This window comes from Rhinichthys klamathensis, unplaced genomic scaffold, assembly GCF_029890125.1.
Source record: "Rhinichthys klamathensis goyatoka isolate OS25496 unplaced genomic scaffold, OSU_Roscu_1.1 h1tg000229l_1, whole genome shotgun sequence".
NCBI lineage: Eukaryota > Metazoa > Chordata > Actinopteri > Cypriniformes > Leuciscidae > Rhinichthys > Rhinichthys klamathensis.
Window position 1 is genome coordinate 733,803 of NW_026606753.1, and position 27,067 is coordinate 760,869.

The 27,067-nt window shown below is 37.1% G+C and overlaps 1 protein-coding gene across 2 annotated transcripts in view; it reads right to left on the reverse strand.

Moving 5' to 3' along the window:
* lrba (LPS responsive beige-like anchor protein) overlaps positions 1-27,067 on the reverse strand; it is a 268,042-nt gene that overhangs the window by 53,323 nt on the left and 187,652 nt on the right. For both annotated transcript variants that reach the window (XM_056265070.1, XM_056265069.1), the window contains exons 40-46: positions 26,155-26,272; positions 25,691-25,793; positions 23,199-23,314; positions 22,545-22,657; positions 11,892-12,032; positions 10,223-10,342; positions 4,335-4,487 (exon numbers count right to left, since the gene is read on the reverse strand). In XM_056265070.1, the coding sequence (XP_056121045.1) occupies positions 4,335-4,487; positions 10,223-10,342; positions 11,892-12,032; positions 22,545-22,657; positions 23,199-23,314; positions 25,691-25,793; positions 26,155-26,272 (864 nt within the window). The remainder of the gene's footprint in view (positions 1-4,334; positions 4,488-10,222; positions 10,343-11,891; positions 12,033-22,544; positions 22,658-23,198; positions 23,315-25,690; positions 25,794-26,154; positions 26,273-27,067) is intronic.

Here is a 27,067-nt window from a genome sequence, read left to right on the forward strand (position 1 = left end):
GCGAATCAAAACCACATAGCACAACCAGTGTAGTCTGATTCCAGAACAAATGACTCTTATGACCAATGCATGAGCCAATGACAACAAATAAGCCAGTTCAATAAATGAATAAGTGAATGAAGGAATTAATGACAGATTCAAAAAAAATGTCTGTGTATTTGGTATTTTTTTTATTTAATATATAGTAAGGGCTAGTTACTGGATTGCAATTATGGTACCTCTAAACATCTGTGAAAAGTAATTAAAAAGCTTTTTTAAATTAATGAATTACATTTATTTATAATATTTATATCTGGTCCATTCTGATATCATAATTTGGCAACAGACAGCGGAGGACAATAAATGCAATACAAATATATATATTTGCTTCTGAATCAATAATGGAACCAATAAGAAAGCAGAATTGTTAGGAAACTGAATCTTTAGGGACATATTTCTGGGGTAATTTTAGGTTGAAGCATATTAAGACTAGATCAGTTATCTGAAAAGTTATTCAGGGGAACTGTTAACAACTTAAATGCATGGTTGCAAGATAAAAATTGGGATTTATTGATTTAATTAAACCTTTTAAGTTGCAAACATTATTTTGTTGAGTTCTGTCGAAGTAATAATGTTGATCATTAGATTAACTTAATATTGTGTGTAATGTAAACTCAAATCTCTGCGTTGATTTAAAAAAAGTTGTAGTAACTTAATAAAATTGTCTTGATAACTTGAAATTGGGCAGTGGATTTCTAGTTCCCAGCATGCTTTGCATAGGACTAGATATGGAGAATAAATGTTGAAATTAAGCGTTATTTTATGGGATTTTTTTTAGTGAAAGGAAAGACCTGTTAGTGTTTAATGCTGTTATGTTTGCCATTTAAATGAGTTTCTACTATATTGAAGTTTTGTGGTTACCATTGTGCTGAAGAGTAGATACATGAATGTAAACAACTACATTGACCATAAGCAATGACTGCACTAATGCCAGTGACAAATAGACTTGTTCATTAAACTTACATGCAAAATAAGTTAATTAGCATGTTCTATACTAGCTGTGGATTTTCACTGAATTAAATTATTAAGAAATTATTAAGTTCCTCTAATGTAGTTTGTTGGTTGAAAGTAATTTCATTCGAAGTTGTCATAACTCAAAAAATTGTGTTATTTCTTTTGTTTGTTTGAGCCAACAGATTATTTTGCATTATGTTGAGGAAATGATTTAGCTGTTTTGAGGATACATGGGCGCTCACAAAAACAGTATGTACCAATGGTGAGTGCAGTTATTTCTGCAAGCATGCATTTAGCGTGACTGGTGCAGATTGCAGTTTAATTAGCTGTTAATCATCTATACAACATAAATGACCAAGTGTGTGCACCATGCTGTTTTCTGGCCATTAGTGACAGATGAGCTAAAGAGTGTAGCAGGCCATTAGCTCTCTGCTGCATGTGTCTGTCTCTGACTGAGTATGCGCCCTCATTACAAATGTAGCCCATTGTAGCAGAGTAGAACAGCTGACATCCCCTAATGCCAGCTATAAGTCATCAGCGGTGCTCATGCCCACTTTACACACACACACACACGCACGCACATACGAGAGAGAGAGAGAGAGAGAGAGAGAGAGAGAGAGAGAGAGAGAGAGAGAGAGAGAGAGAGAGAGAGAGAGAGAGAGAGAGAGAGAGAGAGAGAGAGAGAGAGAGAGAGAGAAGATCATGTTAATGAGAGGTTTCTGGGATGTAAATAACTGCTGACAGAGAGCGGTAAGAGATCAGAGCATTTTTTTGGATTATGAAAAGATCAACTGAAAAATCGAATTACTGGAAAAGAGGATAAAACCTGTGCCATGCACTTAGTTGGCAGGCAGAGTCTGTGATATAAGGCCAATCAATACAGTACGGGTGTTGCTCACAACAGTACAATTATTTTCTTATAGCACATTCACACATCAAATAGCATCTGATAGTGATCAAACAGCTAAAGTCTGTGCAACCCTACACACAGAGTGTGGATGTCAGAACAGTTACATTGGATGAGGGGGTTTGTGTGTACTTGTTTAACTTACATTGTGAGGACCAAATGTCCCCACACAAATAGTAAAACCTGAGATCACCTGACCAGCCAGCGGTCCCCATGAGGGAAATGGATTAATAAACATACTAAATAATGCTTATTTGAAAATGTAAAAATGCAAAAAGGTTTCTGTGATGGGTAGGTTTAGGGGTAGGGTTAATGTACAGTATAAAAATAATTATGTCTATAGTCCCCATAAAGATACCGGAACCTAACGTGTGTACGTGTGTGTGTGTGTGTGTGTGTGTGTGTGTGTGACACAGAAAGAACTGAATGAAAGCGTCAGACTAATATCAGTGTTGTAATTATCGCCATAAAACAGGTCACAGGACCTTCAATGGATGGACAAAAAAAGATAAGAGAATTTTGAAAATATCTTAATTTGTGTTAAGACTGGGTTTAGATCAACATTCTGATCTCAGAATTGTAATTTTTCGGTATCTGTTTGGAAAGTGGGAAAAAAAGTTGATTCAACAAAAAGAAAAACTGTCAAGCTTTTAGAAGACAATTTTAGAACACTAATAATGAACTTTGCTTGTCAAGGTGATGTAATGTAATATGTTATAATGGTCAATGTACAGCACTGTAGGTTAACAGGGAAGGTATTTCCATTACATGCCTGCCCATTTACTTCACTCGATTCCTGCTGTTCAGATCAATAGTAAATCTTCACACTGGACTGTGTTGCTCTATACATTGAGCTTAATTGAGTGTTAGTAAAAGTGAGCCTTTGTAATGATCTGAGATCAGTTTTATAAATCCTGATACAGGAAAGTAAGGAAGTGGAAGCTGATTACAGAAGCATCAGCTGTATCACCTATCATTTGCATATTGTAAGGCACAGTGTATTACAGAAATTGATAGGATAATAGGTAGTACAGAGGAGTTGGTATCACGCTGATCTAAGAGCAGTTTTGAGGTAAGAATAGTCAGAACAGTTGAAAGTAGGGTGGGATCAGTGCTGGCTAGCTGTGGTAGTACAGTAGCTGCCCATACAGGATAGATAATCCAGATGCTATTTTTTATGCTTTTATTTTAATATACTGTCAAATATAATGCATTCATGTGACGGCAAAGCTGAATATTCAGCATCATTTTCAGCATCATTACTCCAGTCTTCAGTGTCATGATCTTTCAGAAATCTTTCTAATAGGCTGTTTCGTGAACATATCTTATTATAATAAATGTTGAAAACAGCTGTGCCTCAATATTTTTGAGGAAAACATGATTTACAGGATTCTATGATGAATAGAAAACGGTCAATAATATCCCTGCTGATATTTATTTCACTGAAATTTAAATGAAAATAATAATAATAATATTGAGAATATTGCCATCCAATGGTCGTCTTCACAGTCACACCCATATTTAAATGTAGCTGTCACTCCTAAAACTTTTCACTGTGTACATGACCTAATTTGCTAACATAGTGAAAGCAAAAGCAACACAATATCAAGACAGTAAAATACACCAGAGCAGGGGAATCTGCAGATACTGCTGAGGATGACAGCTTATCCTGAAGATATAAGAGCTTTGACAATAAAGGATCTCATGTCACCATTAATCTGCACTTATTACAGGTTACAAGCTGCCCATGCAGTTAGTTTAGATTGTGTCAGAACACTTGACACACTGCACAGTAGCAATGGCATGCTATTTAAGTCTGTGATTTAAAGCAAATTAATGCATCACCGGTGCTGCTCAAAACAGTGCAATCAGTACGCCTGTGACTACTAATGTCCTATAGCACATACACACATCAAAGAGCAACCAGCACTTCACCTGATAGTGATCAAACAACTAAAGTCTGTGCAACTCTACACAAGGACTTAGTGAAAGTGTGTGAACATCTATGTGCATGTCAGAACAGTGACATTAGATGAGGGGGTTGTGGTTGTGTGTGTGTGTGTGTGTGTGTGTGTGTGTGTGTGTGTGTGTGTGTGTGTGTGTGTGTGTGTGTGTGTGTGTGTGTGTGTGTGTGTGTGAGAGAGAGAGAGAGAGAGAGAGAGAGAGAGAGAGAGAGAGAGAGAGAGAGAGAGAGAGAGAGAGAGAGAGACAGACAGAAAGAGATGATTAATGGTTGAGTCAGATTGATATCAGAGTTGTAATTATCAGCATAAAACAGGTCACAGCGTTAGCGTGCACACACACACACACACACACACTCCGGCCATAGCAACTTGCAATCATCACTTTAACCGCAATTTAATAAGGGAGATAAAGAAAGATGGAGAGAGACAGAGAGAAAGAAAAGAGATGGAGACACAAAGAGTGAACGTACGAGTCGGTTGATGCGTACGAAATCCTCAGGACTCTTGGCCCAAGGCGGCAGCTCCACATCTGACACCACCGTCCCATCATCCATCACTCCCAGATTGTAATTATTGGAGTTGACAAACATCTCTGGGAGGTAATAGAACTCAGGGATCAATTCCTGTGAGAGAGAAAAAAAAAAAGAAAAAAAAAAAGAAAAAAAGTATTTTTAACTACTCAAGTCATTTCACATTATTAAATTATGAAATAATTAGATTAGGGCTGGCAATCAATTTAAATTTTTATCTTAATTATTCTCAAAAGTTTTGGTACAGTAGCTGATGCATTACATTTAGCTATTTTTTAAAGAAAGAATAACAAAATAAAAAATAAAATGTGTAAATATGTATACAAATATAATCAAAGTTATATATATATATATGTCTCTATGTCTCTGTGGAGGCTATAGACTCAAATTGGAAAAAAAGTGTCAGGGGACGGCCCAAACTCAGAATAGTCTCTGACTGTCAAGCATTTAGCATGTTTGGGTTTTCTGACATCATATGTACAAAGTATTTAATTAATTGCATGCATTAACGCAATGATTTTGACATCCCTAAATTAGCTATATTTCCACTGATTCAACACTTCAAAAAATTAAATCTCATTTAATAATTCATTCCAAACAAGAAAGTAGGAAAGAACAGGAAAGAAATGTTGTTTACTGCCTAATACAGATGTATCCAGTTTCAAGTATTTCAAAACATACTAGATAGCTATACAATATAACAGCTCATTAAACGGGAATCAGGACTGCAGGAATCAGTTAATCCTTCTTTGAATCTTTAGCCTTTAATCTGTGCCACGCTGCCACTCTGAATGAATGATCCAGTTGGAACTACTCCAGTTTTATATTTTAAAATCTTCACAGAAAGGGCAACAGCACGTCATCCTAATAAAGAACATCAAAACAGCAGTGCAGAGGTACACTGCAGTCAAAGCATGGTAAATATGACTAAACCTCTTTCTTCCTTTATGACACGATTGGGCGTCACATTGTTTTAAAAAGTGGTGATGAAAGTTAGTGACATCATGAAATCGCAAGGTTTACTATACTTTACATAGAAGTATATATACGTGACTTTCCGAAATGGGCTCTGGTCAAGCTCATGCACTTACACTTTATTATATTATGATTATTTACACAATGGCAAACAGAATTCATAATAAGACAGAAATAGAGTTAAAGTTATGGGTAAAAATATCGGCCATCAAATTAAAATGGTTAACTTGTACTTGGTATCACCCTGAATTTCTATTTCATTCCACTCTTCTATTCATCTGTCTCTCTGCATCTTATTATACCTTATACATTCATATACACACTCACATATACACACTCGAGCTGGAAGTGTTAAGTTAGTACTAGGAAGATAAACAAGCTCTTGCTCTGCAGAAACACGAGTCCCCTGGGAGAACCATCTAACTGACAGTCTATCACACACTCTGTATCACAGACTGGTATCTGAACCTACTGAATCTACTGTTTTCTATGATGGGTCCATGCAAAGGTTAGCATAACCACATGCTTAATGTTTCAATGTAAAAGAATAACATTTTAGGCCTACATTTAAACATTCTTATAAGAACAAATTAAAATATAGCTGCAAGCAGCCATTATCGGGGCCAAGCACAAAGAAGACAACAAACCAACAGGACAAAGCCAACATGTCAGGGCGTCTCAGACCAACTGCAACAATGAGAAATTAAAGACATTTTAAGATGATTTTAGGCAAAATGAAAAAATCATATATATACAGTCTAATAATATGATTTAATGATTTGTCACTTTCGACCAATAGGTGGCGCAGTTATGAAATTGATGTGGTGTGGTCAGAGTGAGGTGACAATGACACATTCAAAGTTTGGTGTCAATGTGTCAATGCATTGCAGAGATAAAGCCTGAATAGTCACTTTGGCATCATGACTCAACTTTGCTGCTGCAGTATAAGAAAACGGTTTCGTCTATCGACACAAAATCCGTAACATTTTGTCGGCACGGTCTAGAGGTGATACGATTCGATTTTGGTGAACATCGGACAAACGGTCTAGGAGAAGTTCAAGGTTTTAAAAGAAAATAAAGATGACGGACAAAAGTAACAGCGAAGACTTCAATGTAAACACAGCTTTTATGTCTTTATCAGCTTTTCCATATACTGGCCCTGATAATCATCACACATAATTACCGCTTGCTCCATTTCTGTAAATCCGTTTTTATGAATGAATGAGTCTCTCACCCGTTGCTCTATATTTTTCTTCGTCAACAGCCGCTTGCACCTCCTGCTGGTGAGGACGACTAACAGCTATGGAGATTATCAATCGGCAATCTACTGATATTCCTGCCATTCCCGGATGTCAAATGTTGAATTTTCTGTCGAATTTGAACCACTGAATTTGTGATAGCGAATTTGTAAAGCGAAATAAAATGGACCGAAAATTGCCTGTTGAATATTATAGGTTGTGTTTTTGGAAGTGAAATCTGAAAGGTGAATATGGATTATTGAATTTTTAATAATGAAAACGCGTGTGAAATGTTTTGAATTGAGATATTCACAGCTTAAATATACAACCATGTTGAATTTTGAATGTTGAAAAAATGCAAGCCCTAAAAATACAATGCGTTAAAATACAAGAAGGGTTAATGCAATGCATAATTTTTCAAGTAGTGCAATTCAACAAGCTTTTTTGTTTCAAAAACATTTGTCATTATTTTACTTCCATAGACAGAAAGTTTGGCTGCCTATAGCAAAATTGGTATCTATGTTTTCGGCATAACCCAAGGAATCTATTAAGACCAGTGTCATTCCAATAGGCAAATTTATTCAAAAGTTATTAGCATTTTTGGAAATTGTTATAACCTTTTTACCACAAGGTGGTGCTGCCCGAAACTTTTTGAGTACCTTCAAGGCATGGTACCGATGACTCATACAGAGTTTCGTAACGATGTGTTAATGCATTCATAAAGTATAGCATTTTATATTACAATACTGTATTGAAGTCAAAGGCAATTTCATATTTTGGTCTATTATAGTGCCAACAAGTGGCACAGTCCCACTGTTGTTTTTATGTGTCCTCAGAGTGAGCCCATACATGTGTGTGTCAAATTTGGTGAAAATATCTCATTTCGTTTTGGAGTTATAGACATTTATATGTATAAACACATAAACAGTGACCCACACCTGACTTTGTTTGCATTTTCTTGCCACTTACTATTAATATTTTGACATTAGGGCATTAACATATGGCCAACAACCTATGTTTCCGAACTTCCTATGGTGGTTTTGTCTCGATCGGTCTAGCGGTTTCGAAGATATTGGCAAATGTTTTTTAAGCGCTAAATCACAACGCTACACAAACCGTAAGGCGAAACCTAATATGTTTGGTATAGTTGAACTCGGCAAGTATTCAGAAATCTAAGGAGATGACTCCCGTGAAAATAAGTCAACCACACCTAGAGTTAGAAGCATTTGAAAATTTTATTTTACCACTAGGTGGCGCTGGTTCGAAACTTCTCAGGCTCCTTCAGGGCATCGTACTGATGACCCATACCGAGTTTCGTAACGATACGTTCATAAAATACAGCATTTTGGTACAAAATTCTAAATGGCCGACGCCTAAAATTGTCGATATGGAAAAATTGGATATCAGTCGACTCAGCATGACGCCCTGAATCTAACGAGACAATGTTTGAAAATTTTATGATTTTTGGACAAACTGTTCAAAAGTTATAAGCAAAAATAGCCATTTTTTGTTTTGGTGTGAGATTATCTGGTTCAATTTACGTATCGGAGCAACGTCCGAAAAAGTAGGTTTTTTATGACGGAAAGAATTTCTAGCCCTAATGGTTCAAAAGTTATTAGCATAAACATGAATGAAACTTTGGACAGTTGGTGGCGCTAGAGGAATTGGGTTAGAGACTCCAAATTTGCTATGGTGACAGTTCAGACTATCCTCTATCTGTGTGCCAAATTACATAACTTTCCCGCAAGCGGTTCTATGGGCTGTCATAGACTCTCAGAGCGGAATAATAATAATAATAATAATAATAATAAGAACGCCAACGATTACAATAGGTGCCTCCGCATCGTCGGTGCTTGGCCCCTAACTATACATATTTAATATAACATAATACAGATAGAGACCCTTAATTTGAATCCTATGTATATACAACACAGCTCCTCAGTGCATTTCTAGTGGCCAATTAGCTGAGCAAACAAATGGTGGAAGTTCAAAACTAGCCTCCTGCCTTGCTTCTTTTTGGTCCTCTCTTTAAAACTGAAGTCTTTAAAACAAAAAGGTCACAATTTTACAATGGCACCAGGCGCTCTAAGGTTCATGTATGGAGTCTGGCGTAAATTTGGCGTCTTCACTGGCGGCACAAAGACCCAAAGCCACTTAACCAGTGGTGGGGGAGAGAGAGAGCGAGATTGGGGGTACGGGAGGTGCTATTATGTGCAATGGCCCTTGAGCAGAACTGGTCAGAGGGCAAAACCTGTGATCCAAAATCCTGTCCTGCTGTGGGTCAATAGAGAAGGGTGCCCCTGGGCCCCCTCTTAGGTCCTCTCTGATTCCCCTGAGGAGAAACTTTCAGTGTCCGCATTGCTTTCAGCCTAGTGCACGGGGGTCAAGGGATGGAGGTTAAAGGTCAGGCCAGAGTTTGCCTGGCTAGAGACAGACAGGATCATGGCTTTACGCCATTATAGCTCTCTTTAGCCTGGACACAAAAACTGCTAAAGGCTTTTCACCCCTTAGTAGAATGAGGGGGTGTTTCTAAATGTGGGGGACTGCTGTGCTTTTTTTTTTTTTTTAAGAAAAAGGGATAACAGCATGGCAAATTGATACATTATTCAATTAAAAGGCCCTTTGCTTCACATTTGCACTTATCAGACCTTTTTTGCAAGATTGAGCAAAGTAAAGCATGTTTGAAATGTTCCACAGCTTCAAAGTCAAATAAACTGGTGGTGATTTCGAGGTTTTTAGTCAAGTCCTTAGCTCAGTTTTTATGTGTGCCAATCCTGTTACGCTGATCCACAGTGACAACCTTACGCAGAAACCAAACTGGGTTTTGAGTAAGCTTTCGATATCAAGTGTGACCATGTAATGTGAGCCACATGTCTTTTTATCAAATGGGTGCAATCAGCCCCCGAAAAAAAGGCCAGCATGCAACGAGCGTGCAAACAAAATGGCTGTCTGTTGTAATGAATATTTCAAGAGGTCTGGACATTTGCTGAAGTCAATGCAGAGCACTTTGAGGTCCTCTGAGGGGCTACAGAGCACAGTTGGGATTGCTGTCTGACTTTGGTTTGGGGCCGAACGACAAAAGGTTCAGCTGAGGGTTAAAGTGTTATGAAGGGTTTCGCAAGGGAGAGTGTAAGGGAGGAAAGGGGGGGAAGTTCGAATTCAAGATTAGTTTAAAGCTTTGATCAAGGACCCTTGACGCTTTCATGGTAGCATGACAAGGATTGCTTGTGACCGTACATGTGCTAGGGCCAGTTTTTATGGAGAGGTGATGGGGGCAGCCGGGCAGAGAGCTGCAGTGTCTCCATGACGACTGCCCTCACACCAAGTCCCAGCAAGCTCCGGTTACCAAGAGGAAGTCAACTCACTAGAGAAACGTCTAATCATGTAATAGTCTCCACATTTGTGAAAAACAAAATATCAGTGGAAGACGAAAACCAAATCCAGGCCAGGGACCGGCTGATCCCCGGCTGAGAAGAAATAAGCACAGCTTTGTGCATGTGTATGAGTTAACAATAAAATTACACTTAAAGTAAAAATATGAAGCATTTCTATGGTAATATGACAATTCATCCATACTGTATGCATGTGCGTCGACATGCACATACATGGACGTACCTTCACGTCAGATGTGTCCCTCTGGCAGTTTCTCCAGGCTCTGGACACTGAGGAGAAAGTGCGATCTGCATGGTCAAATTTCCCACCTTGGAAATTCAGGAAGAATGTTGTGAAAGGCTCCTGAGAATAAGAGAAAAGAAAAAAAAAATTGTACTTTCCACACACATTAATGCTAAAACGAGTATTAAAAACTCATGTTAGGGCCTAAAAACAACTACAGGGCAAATTCCACTGAACAAAGATCATGTATTTAATAACTACGAGTCTACTTTGATCAATATTTAGCCTCCAATTTGAACATTTTTCAATGTGCAACCCAGTCAGTATCTCCTATTTAGTATAGATTCCTGCTGTTCATAACAAAGCCCTATACAATATGATCCTAATTTGTGTGCACTAAATGACATCCTCCTCTCCAAAAAAAGGACCTGAATGCTAAAGAAACCTGTTATTAACCCCGGGCAGACAGTAAAACCTTTACAAGTGCATTATTTGTTCTTTTCTAATCATGCTTAATCTTGTTTGTGCAGAATCAATAGGTGGTTCTTTTGAAACAATACCTCCCCGATGAGAAGGATGCAATTAGAGTGAATAGCACCCTGGTAGGCTACACCATGAAAGAAAAATATCCTAATTACGCAGACGCTTTTGGGTGCTTGACTGAATTTAACGCCCTCCTTTTCTCTGTCAAGAGCCTCGATATCACGAGGTTGCTGATTTGTGCTGTGGTACATGAATTAGGGTGTTTGGTGAAGTGGATTTGGGATAAGCCTTATAATAATGAGATGGGATCAATACAATGGGCCAACAGGGAATGGCAATGAAAGTGAAAAACTGTAACAATTACAGAGATGGCCAGAAATGGGTTAGTGACCTCTAGCCCTCTCTCTTTGTGTGCAGAATTTATAAGGAATATGTGAATAGACTATACATTAAAAATAAATGTGAAAAATAAAACACAGGCATCATTTAAATGAAGAGTAACTGACACTATACAAAGGCTTTGAGAGTTGTAGAAGATTATGGGACTTCATTACTGTAAAACTAATATAGAACTGCTTTTATTGTACTAAACTATGCTTGCTCAAAATATTGTTATAAACCATGAAGTATTTTTTCCCACCGAGTGTCATGTCTTTGTTCTTTGCAGATATTAGAACAAAAAGGATGAAGGGAAGATGAGCGATGTGTTCTGAGTTTGTTAGTATGCAGATAAGGCCTACATTTCAATATAACAATAAATCAACCTGACTGAGCACACACACATGCCCAATTATAAACAACAATTAGTTGCAATGTGTTTCACAACCAATCACATGATGAATGTTTAGCATTTTACTGCAGCATGAAGAGCACAGAGTCGCTGTCTGTTTTAAAACCCTTTAAACGTGGCAAATCATTTGGACGATTATGATCATGTCCCATTTATTCGTCCTACACAAACAGATTATGAAAAAAAGAAACGTTAAAGGAAGTCAAATAATGCACTGACAAATGGGACACTGACAGGCTTTTGGCTCTCTGATGCTATAAAAAAAGATTTAAAAACTGGTACTGGAGCATTTTGTTTTGTGCGGTTTGGTGTTAGGTATACAGTTTGTACAGTATAAAAGACATTACGTCTATGGAAAGTCCCCACAAAGATAGTGTGTGTGTGTGCACAACTTACAGTCCTGAGTAGCCACATCTGAGTAAAGCTGGAGGTGGAATAGTGTGTGCCGTAGTGGAATTTGGGCACCTGATCGTCCTCCCATGATTCAAAACGTTCTGAGAAGAATGCAGCTCTCTTTGGGTTGAGTGCACCAATGGGCTGTAATGAGAAAAGACAACATTCAAGAAACAAAGCAATATACTGTGAAGTAAGTAAAATAATGATTTAATAATGACAATAATTTATGTAAATTAATTTACTGCAGCTGTTAAGTTTAATCAATAATATATTAATAAATAATAGGTTATTTTAAAGATCAATATCTGTGTGAAGCTGTGAATAATTACCTATATCAACCTTTACACATGACCTATATTTACTATATTACTAACAGTAAATGATGGATAATTACAAGCAACTAATCCAAACTAAACCCTAATCCTAACTCTATAGTAAATACATGTTGCTAATAAGTATTACTCAGTTATACTTAGCTGCATAATTACACTAACAAAGAAACCTCAAAATAAAGTGACTAAAATAATTGTGCCCATTTACACTTCCATTGAGGGCAAAGCAAAATTGCGTCAGTGTCACATGATCCTTTGGAAATTACTCGCTGATCTGGCTCTCGGGAAACATTTCTTATTATTTTTAATGTTGAATATGGATGTACTGCTTAATATTTTTGTGTAAACAGTGATAAAAAAAAAAAAATCTGGATTCTTTCAGAAATAGAAAGAAAAAAAATCTGCGTAATTTTATGCATCCTTGCTAAATAATTAATTTTGAAAAGTAAGTGTACATTTGTACATTATTGGTACAAATAATAAAAGTTATTTTCAGAGTAAGGTAAGGGAGTTCATGAGGAAGTTCATATGTGGCATTCTTATATGACTAATACTAATATAATCCTGTCCTGCATCGGGTTGTATCAAAAGTATTGATTAGCTGCTTTAATTTATTATTGATCTGAAGAAACCCAGCGTATGGAAGCAGGCCATTATTTAAATGCTCATTTATATGTTTTGTTATTACCCTGCTGAGTCTTTATTACTCTTGAAAATGACTGCAGCTCTCTGTCCGTCTCTCATTTCTTAGTTTGATCAATAGTAACGGAATGATGAAGCTCCTTGAAATGAGAGTGGGCAGGACAGATTGACCATCTCAATCTCTTTCTCATATCATAGCTCTATAATGAGGGCCCTCAGCTGTTTTTCTATTGATCACAATGGTGCTAGGACAACATGGGTGTGAAACCTGCGGTTGTATCTTTTAATGCTCCACTGTGCAGAAGTGTCCATGTGTGCCGGCATTTATGTGAGATTTACCAGTGTGCAACAAGGCCAATGGCTGTGGGTCTCATTTAAAAATAGAGGTTAATTATATTCCACTAATTCTAATATAATAGTGATGTCTTGGATTGAATTGGGATTTAAAAAGGAGCACGGTTTAATCAACATTTGATTGTAAATCATTAAAGCTTGTAATAATTGCCACTGAAATGTAATAGACTCATGCTGCATGGACTCAAATGCAATCCGTGTGTGTGTCTGTCTGTGTGTGTGTGTGTGTGTGTGTGTGTGAAAGTGGAATGCAGCCCTGGGCTGACAATGACACACGGTCTGCTCTCTTGTGGCAACTACGGTGAGAACACATACTGAATTAAACATTGCGCGATTTAACTGATAGATTGCGGTAATAACAGGACCCTCATTAAAGAAAGAAAAGGGTGAGCGGGATAAAAAACATCTCTGTCATAGCTCAGAGTGTGCGTGAGTGAGAGTGTGTTTCTATGTGAATGTGTAAATGTGTGTGCATGTATATGAGTGTGTGTTCGTGCGAGCCCCTCGTGTTGTTTACGGCAGTAAATTACCGTCGGAGGCTCTCCAGTACAATAGGGTCTCATGACAGTGTCGTTCATCAGGGTTATCCCCATACCCCAGCGCAGTGTGATGGAGTGAACGCACACCACCGACCCTAATACGCTCTGGCAGCACTGCTGAATATTTCTCTAGTGACGGCTCAAATAAATGAGCTGCCCCAATGTTTTTAATTAGACTGCAAATCTGAACAGACTGCCAGTAGCTATCAGTATGCGGACTTCACCATGCTGATCAAAATTCAGGCTTTCGAGGGGAATTCATGAATTGCCAACTGATAGCTTTGTTTATTTGCGCACGATTTATTCAAATCAGGTAATAGCACAAACAAATTAGACAAAACAGCCCCAAAAATTTGCATCCACTGTGATGTAAGCCCCTATATCGGCTCTTTAAATGCCAGAAGTGTCCTTCACTACCTGGGTATATCCATGGTTATAACATTTCGCAATCATTTGTAACAAATTACTACTGCAATGATGAAAATGTATACAAACCATTCTTTTAAACTTCCACAGGTTGTAACAGTGCCGGGTAAATTGCAGCAGGCAAACATCACAGATATTTCCAAATAAATCCCAATATATCATAGAAAGAACGATAGTGACTTAACTTAAGCACGGAATATATATGTTTTTTGCACCGAAACAGCATTTTAAAGTGCCATAATATGCTATAAAACTAGATTAACCAATCCACTATGCTAAAAGGCTAAACAAGCTGTTTTTTATCTACTTTCTCAATAAAATAAATGTGAGTGAATAAATAAACAAATGAAACTTTGGCATCAGAATTAGGAAGTTTCAATATATGGAGGAAAGCCTGAAGCATGTATTAGAGAAGGTGTGAATGTGTATCTAGAACTCAGTTGAAAGGGTGCAAATGCCGTGATGCAAATCAATACGCCATTAGCTACATCACTGTGAGGGTGTAGAAACAGGTCAATATATTCAGGTGTTATTTATGTTCATGTACAAATATAAAATTATGCCTTAGCCAGGACACCTTTTCTTTTTTTTCTGTTATTCCACTAGTATGGGATGTTACCCATCATATATTTCTTAATATACTGGATTAAATGATACATTTACAATTTAACAATGGGAATCATATTATTTAAGTTTTCTGTTATCACAATATCACAATTAAAGTCGACATTAAATGGAAATTCACCCTATTTTTGAAATGCATCTGAATGTTCTCATTGTGAACGATTCAGCATTGCATGTTTAATTTTTTCAACTTGTTATTTTTAATCACTGTCATAACTTCTCCAATAATTTAAGTCCACTTAAATCCAGTTCCTTTCTTACAATCAATTCAGATCTGCCTCCATCCAATCGACAACCGATGAACAGAGCCGAGTCTCCACCCTACCTTTTTTTTTCTTCACAATAGCACGTTTCACTTGGATGTGCATAAGGTTGATATTTTTGTTGCCATTTACTATCTATTCCATTAGATGAGCAGCTCACTCAGTTGTGTCAGTTTTGTTCTTTCTGGCTGCAGTTATAACTCCAGCTGTACCAGATGTCATGAAAAGGTTAGAGTTTATGATAAGAAAGCCAGTAGGGTCACAACGATGAGACAAAAGGAACATAAATTCATGAAGCACATTCCTCTGCCCGCAGGAAAGACAGTCCGTGTCACACAGCATCTATGGCAATTTCACCCCGCTATGTAAAAGGTCCCACATGACCTGTTTCTATCAAAGCAGAGCTGGGATGTGGCATACGCAGACGACAAGAGAGAGCGGGAGGGGTTAAGGACAAAAAGAGGAAAGACGCACAGCTTATACAAGGTTCAGATGGCCTTCACAGGCGAGGCTGTGATGTCATGGTCCACTGGCCATACACTGATATTGCCTGTGTCAACAGCATGAATAAAGCAGTTGTAATAAAGATTGTTGAGATTTGCTGTTGTTCGCTACAGAGGGAGGGGTGGCAGATGAGGGGGCTGCTCTTGCTCGGCCTCCGTTTCTCCCTAAGGCTTGAAAGCTTGACTGAACATAAAGGCAAGGCTGTCAAAACTCGAGAGAGAGTTTGAGGGAGGGAGGGAAAGAGAGAGAAACAAAGGCGAGGGTGATGTAGGATGGTTTATAGGTCTGTTGTCTTTTAACCTAGTGGGAAGACGCCATTGGAAAGAAACAGCACAGGGGAAGAACAAATAAATAAATAAATAAAAAGATATGCTCCAAGCTGTGTGCTGGCTACAAATGTGTGTGTCTCTGTGTATATTTACTTGTCCATGTTTTGGGTGAAAGATAACTGTCTGCCACTCCAACGTGATCTCATAAGTATTTGGATGTTTTTTTAGTTTAATGTAAAGGGTGGTTTTATCACATAACTGATTACATGTAATCAGATCCCAAAAATTAAGTAATTGTAATTATATTACATTTGAAAATACTCAACAACAAAAAAAAGAGTTCCTTTTTTATTAATAACATGTTTACATGTTATTCTCACAACTGCAGTAAATTATTAATAATTCATTGATTCTCTCTACTATTTATTCTTTAAATGTTCCTTTCTAAAAGGCCTGCAGCTTATATTCGTACGTTCAGAAGATCTTCCAGGTTTGTGGAATTGCACACACAGACCAGCCACTAGTCATGCGCCTTTCAGCTGAAAACTGAGATCCACCCAGCATTTGATCACTGGATTTACAGAAATCAAGTGTTTTCTCAACATTGCATATCTTATCAACTGTCTTTGGAAGTCTTTTGTCTTTCAAACACATTAATTAACTTTACAGATGTACAAATGTGTATGGATCCTGATTTATGAATATGAAAATAGTGGCATTATGATTCTATTGTATTTAACTGTCATAGCAATGGTATTATGTTTTCAGTCACATTTATTAAACGCAGTTTACTCATCTATTTAATATGAAATGATAACATTTTGTTCTGTTCTGTGTAACCTCTGCTGCAAACTTGTTTCGAATGATTTACATAATGTTAAACAACACTACACTTTAAAACCTTAAAACGAATAGCATTTCTGTAATCGTTTAACCATTATGTATCATGAATCATTTTTTTTTTAACAGGGCATTTTCTCAGTATAGTATAAAACCATAAAATGCACCAGAATGCAACATAAATTCACAAATCACTCAATCACTCTATCACACTATTTGTGTTCTGTAATTGTGAGGAACAGACCCAAATTCAAGCCTTTATTCAGTGATCTTTATCTCCATTCTCAGCAGCGACCGTAAATGTCAAATCCTGCACTCCTTGTAAATTAAAAAATTGCTGCCTCAAGAAGCTTTACGATATATGTTTTACGCCAGTGATATCATACGCTCACTGGCTCTCGTCGGCTTTGTCACAGATAGCGACATGTTTTGGTTGATGTGCATTTTAATGAGAAATGCGAGCCTTCACAGAGTGGGTCGGGATAAGATTTTCAGCGATTAATAACTTCAATTCTGCTCTGTACCTCATACAAAACTATTGTATACCGCCAGAGAGGACTGCGACTAACACATCGTCATTTGGGCTACTTTTGTTACCGCTTTTAACATTTTTGCAATAAATAAATTATTGTGATTACACTTGTTTGTCTGTTATGCTTCTCTTTATAACTGTACATATCTTTAAGAAATGGTTATGGGTAGGTTTAGAGAGATAGGAGTGGGATTAGCAGTTCAAAATATATATTTAATGCTGTTTTGTTACTGAAATATTCATTTTCCTACACATTTCTGTCCATTACATTTTATATACAGCATATTCTCTATAAAATGGTTATGTTTTGGGGTAGGGTTACGGGATCTAAAATGAATCTATAAAATGGTAGAAGGGCAATTATACAAATATGATATTTTCTAGTTTCTTCAGTACACAATAACGCTTATGTCTAAATACTGTCAATACTTCCATGTTGTACGTTTCAGAATCTATCCAAACGTACAAAAATTTATGTTTTGTTCCTGTAAAAGTTGTGTATTAATACCGTATTAACAATGAGACCAGGCTGCCACTCTAACAGAGGAAAACTTACAAGACATTGTTAGCTTACTACACATACACATATATTTTATATGATAGATGGATATGAGCTAGATGATAGATGATAGATAGATAGAGATAGATAGATAGATAGATAGATAGATAGATAGATAGATAGATAGATAGATAGATAGATAGATAGATAGATAGATAGATAGATAGATAGATAGATAGATAGATAGATAGATAGATAGATAGATAGATAGATAGATAGATAGATAGATAGATAGATAGATAATTGTCTAATAAATAAGTACTTTAAAGGGGTCATATAATGGTACATGCACTTTTACAGGTTGATTGTACTGAAATGTGTGTTGGCAGTGTCTGTACACAACCATCATATAATGATAAAAATCTATCCAGTGGTTTTGTTTTAATCTCCTTATATGTTTTCCCCTGCCTCAAATCGAGCCGTTCGAGCCTGTGACGTCACAAGCTCGCACGCCCCTCCCACGATTGTTGATTGACAGGAGCGTTTCAACACAGACCCGCCCTCACTCATGAGGGAGCTGTCAATCATAGTCTGCGCGGCGCGGACCGGCGCGGTCATTGTTGATATGCTGGAGCACTGTCTATGAGCAGAATGGCTCTAAGCGATTGTGGTGTTCTGTTCTTGGGTGTAATAACGAACACAGCAGTCATTTTAATGTTCCTAAATCCGAACCGCTGAAGACGCAGTGGCTGAGTTTGTTTTCGAAGGGAATATTCCCCACGAGCAACGTCAATGCTCTCATGTTTGCGCGAATCATTTCACACACCAGACTGCTTTATAAACGAGGATCAGTATAAAGATGGATTTGCTAAGAAGCTGCTCGAAAAAAGGATTGGTACCAGATATTCGTGTTCCTGCTGAATCTCCAGAAGAACGGAAGTGAGTGTAACGTTTTATTAAACTTTATATTATTATATTTTTCTTTGCAAATCGCTAGCTGCACGCTTCACAATGAATGCGTCTAAGGTTTACACTCAGGGTACATTACGGCATGTTTTCTATGTATGATGTTCTCAATATAATTCATAATCCCACGTTTATACTGTGGTTATTGTGTTATTGAGTTACAAATGGTGTATGCACAGCACAGAGAGGCGGGGTGAGCAAAGCTCATGATCATTTAAAGTCATATGCACTACCGTCTTCAGTGTCAAATGATCCTTCACAAATCAGTATAATATGAGGATTTGATGCTCAAGAAACATTTATTATTATTATCAATGTTGAAACAGTTGTTGGTCTGTCAGTTGTACAGTTTTTTTTTTTTTTAGGATTCATTGATGAATAGGAAGTTCAAAAGAACAGCATTTGAAATAGAATCTTTTGTAACATTTTAAATGTCTTTACTGTCCTTGATAAATAAAAGTATTGATTTCTTTCCTCCAAAAAATAAAAATAAAATTCTCACTGACCCCAAACTTTTGAACGGTAGTGTACACTGAAACGGCGTGCTGAAAACAGAGCTGTTTTTGACCAGGTAAAATAAGTGTTTTCTTACAATACTAATGAGAATTTTTAATTAAAGTAAATTACAAACTTTTAATTTAGACCCTAAAGAATCATATTAGCTTGTACAAAAATGGCATTATATGACCCCTTTAAATGATTACAGTCTATTCACAAAGTTGATTAATTTTATATTATCCACTAGACAATATTGAAAATATTATAATTATATACATTATATATTATAATTATATCCATTACAACTATATATATATATATATATATATATATTGTACCTGAAAGAAACATGGTGCTTGCCGGATCTGAATTGGTAAAACAACGCAGAAGATACAGATAGCATCATACATACAGTATAAACCTCCACTGGAGAGCAATACGTGAGTAATGATCTCAGACTAAAGACAGTAAGGGTGACTTCGGAAACATCACGGTTGTTTTTGCACAGAAATGTATCTTCCATTATCTCTCAGTCCTTTGTTTTCCTGCCTCTTAGAACTGATTTATTCTGCCATTTTGGGTCAGAGTGGACACTCGTTCGATCATCTGAGCTCTAAAAGTAATCCTCTGTCCTCCTTCCATTGGCCACCATTATATGAAATTGATGGTCATTTTTGAGGCAGTGACTGGCAAGATTTCACAAGCACTTTTAAAGTGGAGTTTGAGGGTGGAGGCGTTTTAAAACACAACTTTTGTCCTACAACTCAATTACCCAAATGGTGTAATGCAAGTAAAGAGCATTCTTTTGGAGGAGTTCCCCCCAGCACTTGACATGAAATATTTATCAGGTCTACACTGAGAAAGGAGCGCTTCAAGACACTGGTTTTGAAATACAAACATAAGTGAAATGCATTTAATTAAAATGATAAGCATCATCATCAGGACAAAACAGATCAGACTGGAATAGCATGTTCTGACTAATCCTGGTTAATCACTGTCACTTCAGCAAAGCAGCTATTAGTAGTTCAGAGGTAAACCCGCTACACAACAATCGATTGCAATTAGACCAAGGTCAGGACCACAAAATGATCAACCAGCGGAACAACCTCGATTCACTGGCCTGGAGTATTTGAGTCTGAGTCCTGATTCAGGAGAACATTGTCCTTGTTTGAATAGCTGCAATGTGGATTAGGGGAAAGGCAACCAAAATTTAGGCCGGGACACACCAAGAGAGTGTGCGTCGGCGAGCATCTGTCGGGCTAGTTTTTGAAGTGTGTTCCACACGTCGGCGGCAGTTTGCCCGATTCAGCATGTTGAATCGCCGCGTCGGTGAGAGTGGAACCAGATTGGTTGTTCATTTTAGCAAACGAGTCAGTAGCACGAGAATTAAAGCGAAAGTAATGAAGGAAAGCAAGTAAGTCAAGACGTTCTAATGTTATGTTATCCAACCCGAGCATTCCAGAAGGTGAATATTTTTAATAACAACATGAGCAGCTTAAAATGAAGAAAATTATCAACATTACTGATATTCAAAATGGTAAGCAAGCGCTGCTTTGTTTACGTTTCATATATCTTGTATATCCTTTTTTCGGTTTTTCCTTTTGAATGACGAATATAGTCTACTGATACCTGATATAGACAGTTAATTCCTTACACGCAGGTGTAGAACGCACGTACTAGTTTGCTTTGCAGTCAGTTGTGGTCTGTGTTGTTTGTTAAAGCGCAGATTTTTGGTCCAGATGTAGCCGACGCGAGGCGACAACACCATCGGTTTTCGTTGCCGCTAGTTCTTTGAAGTTGGCTTGGTGTGTCCCAGGCTATAGATTTACAGTGTTGTAATATGCTACACTATAATTAAAGACACAGCATATCTAATCTTATTTATCTTATGTATGATTATTACACATTTATTATACAGTGGGGTCCATACTAAACCTTTGGAATAGTATTTAAAACTAATGTTATGACAAAATTAAAAAAATATATATTTAACATGCTGCACTACTACAGAAAAAAGAGAGATTAATGCAAGTAGACACTTTAGTCGAATTAAAAAACAAAATGTGTTTCAAAATCTGTCAATATTCTACATCCAACATAATTTATTTTCTTTTTTTTTTAATTAAAGTAAACACTATTGGGTAAAATATGTGGCAATTCAAAAATGTATAATCTTATTCAGCAAGGATGCATTAAATTTATCAAAATTGTTCAAAAGATTTCTATTTCAAATACATTTTTAAATTTTTACTTTAAATTAATCAAAGAATCCTGAAATAAATGCATCTCAGTTTCCACAAAAATATTAGGCAACACAACCATTTTCAATATCGATAATAAGAAATTTTACTTGAACACCATATCAGCATATTAGAATGATTTCTGAAGGATCATGTGACACTGAGACAGGAGAAAGGATGCTGAAAATGAAAATTGAAAACTGAAAAATAATAGTCTTGGTCATCCTTGGTGAGCACAAGATACCGACTAGATAAGATACTTAGTACTCTTACTGACCCCAAACTTATGAACGTTAGTGTACATCAAATTTCCAGCCATTGAATTGTAGCAATTTTACTATAGATGTATATCAGGATTATATCAAACATTGAGCCACCCTACTCTTGAGTATAAGCATCGACGTGACTGCCCACTAAATTTCTGTATTTAAAATAAATTAGTGTAAGAACAGGGCGTGCAATTGATCCTGTTGAATCAGGAAGAGACAAAAAAAAAAATGTTATCGGCCAAAGATATAAATCCTCCTGAGCTGCCTTCAAATGGTGTGATACAATTTAAGATACCTATGTATTGAGCGAGAGACTGAGAGAGACAAAGGCAGGTCTGGTGTTCCCAGCAGCGAGCTGTGTCAGTCTGTCTATGTGGTTAGCTCAAGTACTACTACGCTCATTAATTAGCTCCTTAGGGAGGCTGGCTGGCTAACGGGAATGGGGGAGGAGGTGAGAGGCGGGATGTAGGGGGCTTCTGAGGGGTTGATTGAGGGGGAGAGGGGAGGAGGAGAGACACGGACCCATTATCTGACTTGTCTGCGGTTGAGGGTGCCTGGTATGAGGTGACGCGCACGCGGCCGCAAACGCTTTACTACATGTACGGTCAGACTCACAGCAATGAGTCTACAGCGGCAGTCATTCCCTCCCTCGCTAGACAGTTACGTCTGTCTATCAGGCTCAGCCTCATCGTTAAAGCTGCCGGACGGGGTTTTCACTCAAATACTCCCGTGTATTTGTGTTTTCAAAACTTTACTTCAGGCATGTCCTTCAGTCTTTGAAACTACAGGAGTTCTCTGAGGTTCAGGTTGTTGGCTCAGAGTGTTTGTGTGTGTGTCTATGTGGTCATGTGTTTACCTTGGACAGATCTCTGTAGTTACTGGGCAGGGTGAGATCGAGATCTTCACTGTCGTAGTTGGTGATTACCCAGGGGAACACAGGATACTGGTTCAGATCATTAAATGTACGGCCTGAAACACAAGGAGTGTCAAAACACATTTCCTTGAGTCTTGTTACCTTTATCATGACCATGATTTCACTTCGTCATCATGTCCCTTAATTACAGTCCTTTAAATAGAGTCACAGAAACACTAAATTATAATGCAAAGTTGTAAATGATACAAAGATTATTATTATTATACGCTTACAGTTCATATTTTCTACTTAAAAATTTCACATTTAATTCAATGTGTTACTTGCCATTTCTTTGTAATTGTCAATTATAATTAATTTACTAGCCATTTCTAAATGTGAAAATTGTTTCTACACCCATTATTTTTCAGTGTACCATGACTGGAGAAACAGTATCTACAGGGTGCTGTTAACATCTATTAGTTTTAGTTTTAGAGACGGGGCCTTTAGTATTTGTCCAAATTGCTTTCCAGTCTTTATTAGTTATCTAACTCTATGTCCGGTCATACGGAGGTGTTATTCATTCATTAGTACATTAGCTGTGTTAATGTTTGGAGAACGTCTGGTGATGGTTAGCATTCAGGTATCATTGATTTTTACCTGAAATGGTGTTGAGGAACATGAGGTACTCAAAGTTGGAGATCTCTCGTCTTTGCCAACGCTGGGTCATGTTGGAGGCCTTGTAGAGCTGTTTCGGGCTGGCCAGAGAAATCCGTCTATCAGAGAAAGAAAAAAACACATTCAGAAATTCAAAGAGTAACCTGAAATGTGCACGTCTTTGCCAATCAGTTCATTTACAATATACCATTTAATGACATTAAAATACATTTCAAATATAAGAAATCAAAATAAAGTATTTGTTTTCAGTACACATAAAATTCAGCAAATGGAAATATTTATTTTAACAATTTGATGGAAATATAGTAAGAGAACCTCTAACTGATCTAGTAATCTGTTGACTAATTTCTTTATCACTCGGACAGAGAAAAGTCTCTTTTGTTTCAGCATCTATCCACTTTGACGATCATGATTTTTGAATCATGTGTCACAGGCTTACAAAAAAATGGCACAGAGTAATTGCGTCAGTTACTTCAGAATTTTGTGATTGGCTTAAACATTTGTACTTAAACACATGTACTTCACAGCAATGTAACCTTGTTCGTGCTCAAACAGTTATGGAACAATTCTCAAATGTTCCCACAATACATCAATTCGGGACTTTTACAGCTTTTTTCTGGCTTAAGAAGATGTAACACTGCTAGAAAAGTTTCATTTCAACAACAGATTCTATTCACACATAACCTCTAAACAGAAAAATACCCTTAAATCTATGGGAAATTGCTTTCATACAACATTAGCATAAATAATAGACACAATATGATTTGATATTTTGCTCCTATGAAAAAACTTACCATAAGAAGCCAATATTCAAATTTTAGAGGACTGATACAAACAGTGAAACATTCCAGTACTGTTATATGAAATACCGCTATGCCAATCAGAATCAATACAAAAAAACTCTTCTAGAATTCTGAATACAGTATATCCTACATCCAAACATGAACACAGACACACAATGGCATCATGGGTAATGTGGGAACCTGTTAAATGAACATGCACAGTGCAAGCAAATATGTGGACACTAAAATAAATGACTCTCCATCCAATTAAAACAAAGCGAAATTAGAGAATTCATCACTGTCACCCAGCGTGATTACAGTCATTAGGCCTCTCTGAAGTTTCCACTGCCCTTTGCCCCTCCTAACACAGAGGCAACGCCGTGACAGCGCAAAGGAAATGCCACACGAATGTTAGCAGAAGGGTAAAAGTGAATTCATGGCGGGAGAGGGCAGTTTGTAATGGTCAATAGCCACACAAAAACCTCTCAGACCAGTTAAGAGACACCGAGAGCCATGTGAGGAATCAATATCCACTATATTATGTTACCCATTATGTTAACCTATAGTTATGTAGTTTCAGTGAATGTTAATAAGAACACTGATTTAGAAGGATATTGTTATGGAATTCAACTTGTCTAAATCAACTTTTCTTTGGCTGAAATACAACTGCGTGTGTGTGTGTGTTTCCTGTGTTCCCATTCTGCCCTGCAGGCTCTGCACTGGCCCCTGTATTTATTTCTCAGTTGGGGAGATAAATAAATGATGTGAATTGTGTTTGTGTGAAGGTAATTAGGCAGTGTTACAGCCACCCCCACACCATACACACATTAACACACACAAACAAGCAGTGTTAGGCCAGAAACATGCTAAAGTCCGCAAACGTAGAAGCAAATGCTTGGCCAACAGATTGCAAGTGCGAACTGAGCGACCATGAGGAAAGATGGCAGAAAGTAGGGCTGTGTGGTAATTCAAAATTTATAATAAAACCAGGAAGCGATTTCTAAACTGCAGAATACACGATTTTTCCACTAGCACTATGCAAGATGAATAGCGTTACGAGTTTGAAGAAAACACAGAAACAGGGAAGGTGAATTCAAGGAAGGATAAGGACTTGGATTTTGGAATTTTGGATACAGGAGAGATGATGTATCATGGAGCCAGGTAATTTGCAAGGCCTGTTAAAACTATCGTTGTGGCAAAACAGAGTAAACGCTATTCATATAGAATGCGTTTTTGCAGTTAAAAAATAAGAGGCGCAGGTCTAAAGACAAGTTGAACGCCATGTCAAAAGACGCAAGCGCAACGGTTAAAGACGTCCGTCTAGCGCATGTTTACACACACATTCTGAACCAGGTGAACAAAAATATAGCATAATACAGGCATTTGCAAACTGCACAACATATGAAAAGAGTTCAAAATGGCATAAAGAAATAACCAATGCCGTCACATATTATTAGTTATTATAAGTATCATCAATAAAGCCAGCTTCCAAATAAAATTATACATACAATTATGTAAGGGAATATTGTTTCAAAATCATGTTTCAATATTGATCAAAACATCGTGATAGTATTTTTTGTCCATATCACATACTTCCGGGAGGTCCCGCACAAGTTGTGCAAGTGTCAGTGAGATGAATGTGAATGGATAGCTTTCTGCAGGTATTATAAAGAGCTGAAATGCAGAACATACCTGGTCTGAGGAAGGCCAAAATTCGTGCCGACTCCAACTCTGGGGAGACAGTGGACCACCTTTTTCACTGTAGCCGCATCTGGGAAGTTCAACATGATCGCCGCTGTAGGGAGGAGTGAGAATTTAACACACTTCATTTACTGTGTGTAAATAAATAGTAGAATTTCTGTTGAACTGTTTTAAAAGTGTCAAACTCAAATGTGTCAAACATTTTTAAAATTAAATGCATAATTTTAATAAAAAAAAAAAAAAAAAAATATATATATATATATATATATATATATATATATATATATATATATTTTAAGAGGTCGACTTAATGTTAGTAAAGTTTTTTTTTTTTTTTTTTTTCAATAAATTAATAATTGCTTTTTGGAACTCTGGAGTTTTAAAACATGTTTTCTATATTGTAATGATCTCCTCAAAAAATACATTTTCCAGAACAACAAGTGATCAGAGCTTACTCCTGTTGGCCATGAAGACTTCCAGCGCTGTGTTCTGTAGCAGATAGCGGCGAGAGAAAATCGCTCTGATCTCTGTGAACTGCCATTTCCCATGCAAACCCTCTGTGTAGGCTAAAATCTGCCCAGGAGACACAAACAAAGACAACGGATCAGAGAAAATATAAAAAATAAAGGGAATATGAGTAAGAAAACAGCAGGGCAGAGGGAAGGTTTTAGTTCATTTATCACCCACAGCTCATGCTCAGGGTTGCAGTGCAGGATTAATGTGTATTATTGATCAGTCCTCATGAAAAAGAGATGCTTTAAGCGCTAAAATGAGCCCCATTCAGACACACACTAAAGGGGAGCAGGAAGGCCACAGTTCACTAAAAGGTAATCAGTACCAAGAGAACTGGAAATCTATCAGTATTTGCCCTTCAAGTTGGTGTGAGCGAGAAACGGTTTTATCATGCGTTGCTGCTGCACAATCATCATACTTCATTGTTCAGAAAATATAAGAAATGTTAAAAACAGTTGTTCAGAAAGCGCAAGAAATGTTGAAAACAAAATGTTAGAAAAAATATTATTATTAATTTATACATTTCTACATATAAATTGTACATTTATTTATATAAAACATAAATGCATAAATAGTGCGGTTATATTTTTTTTGCAGAAAAGGGACAGACAATACACATCTTTTTGGTGACGTCACATATTACAATATGTTGCTGCAGATTTGATCTGGTTCTTGGTGGAAGCAACCAAATTAGGCTTCCAACTATTGCAGATAGCCCTGATACTGGTTATTTGCGAGACGACCGAGACGATAGAGAGACGACTGTAGTATAATTTTGCATTCACAGATGCTCAGCTGTGCCAAACACCCTAGTCTTATCTTAAGACTCTACTTATCTGTTTCTTTACCTCCAAA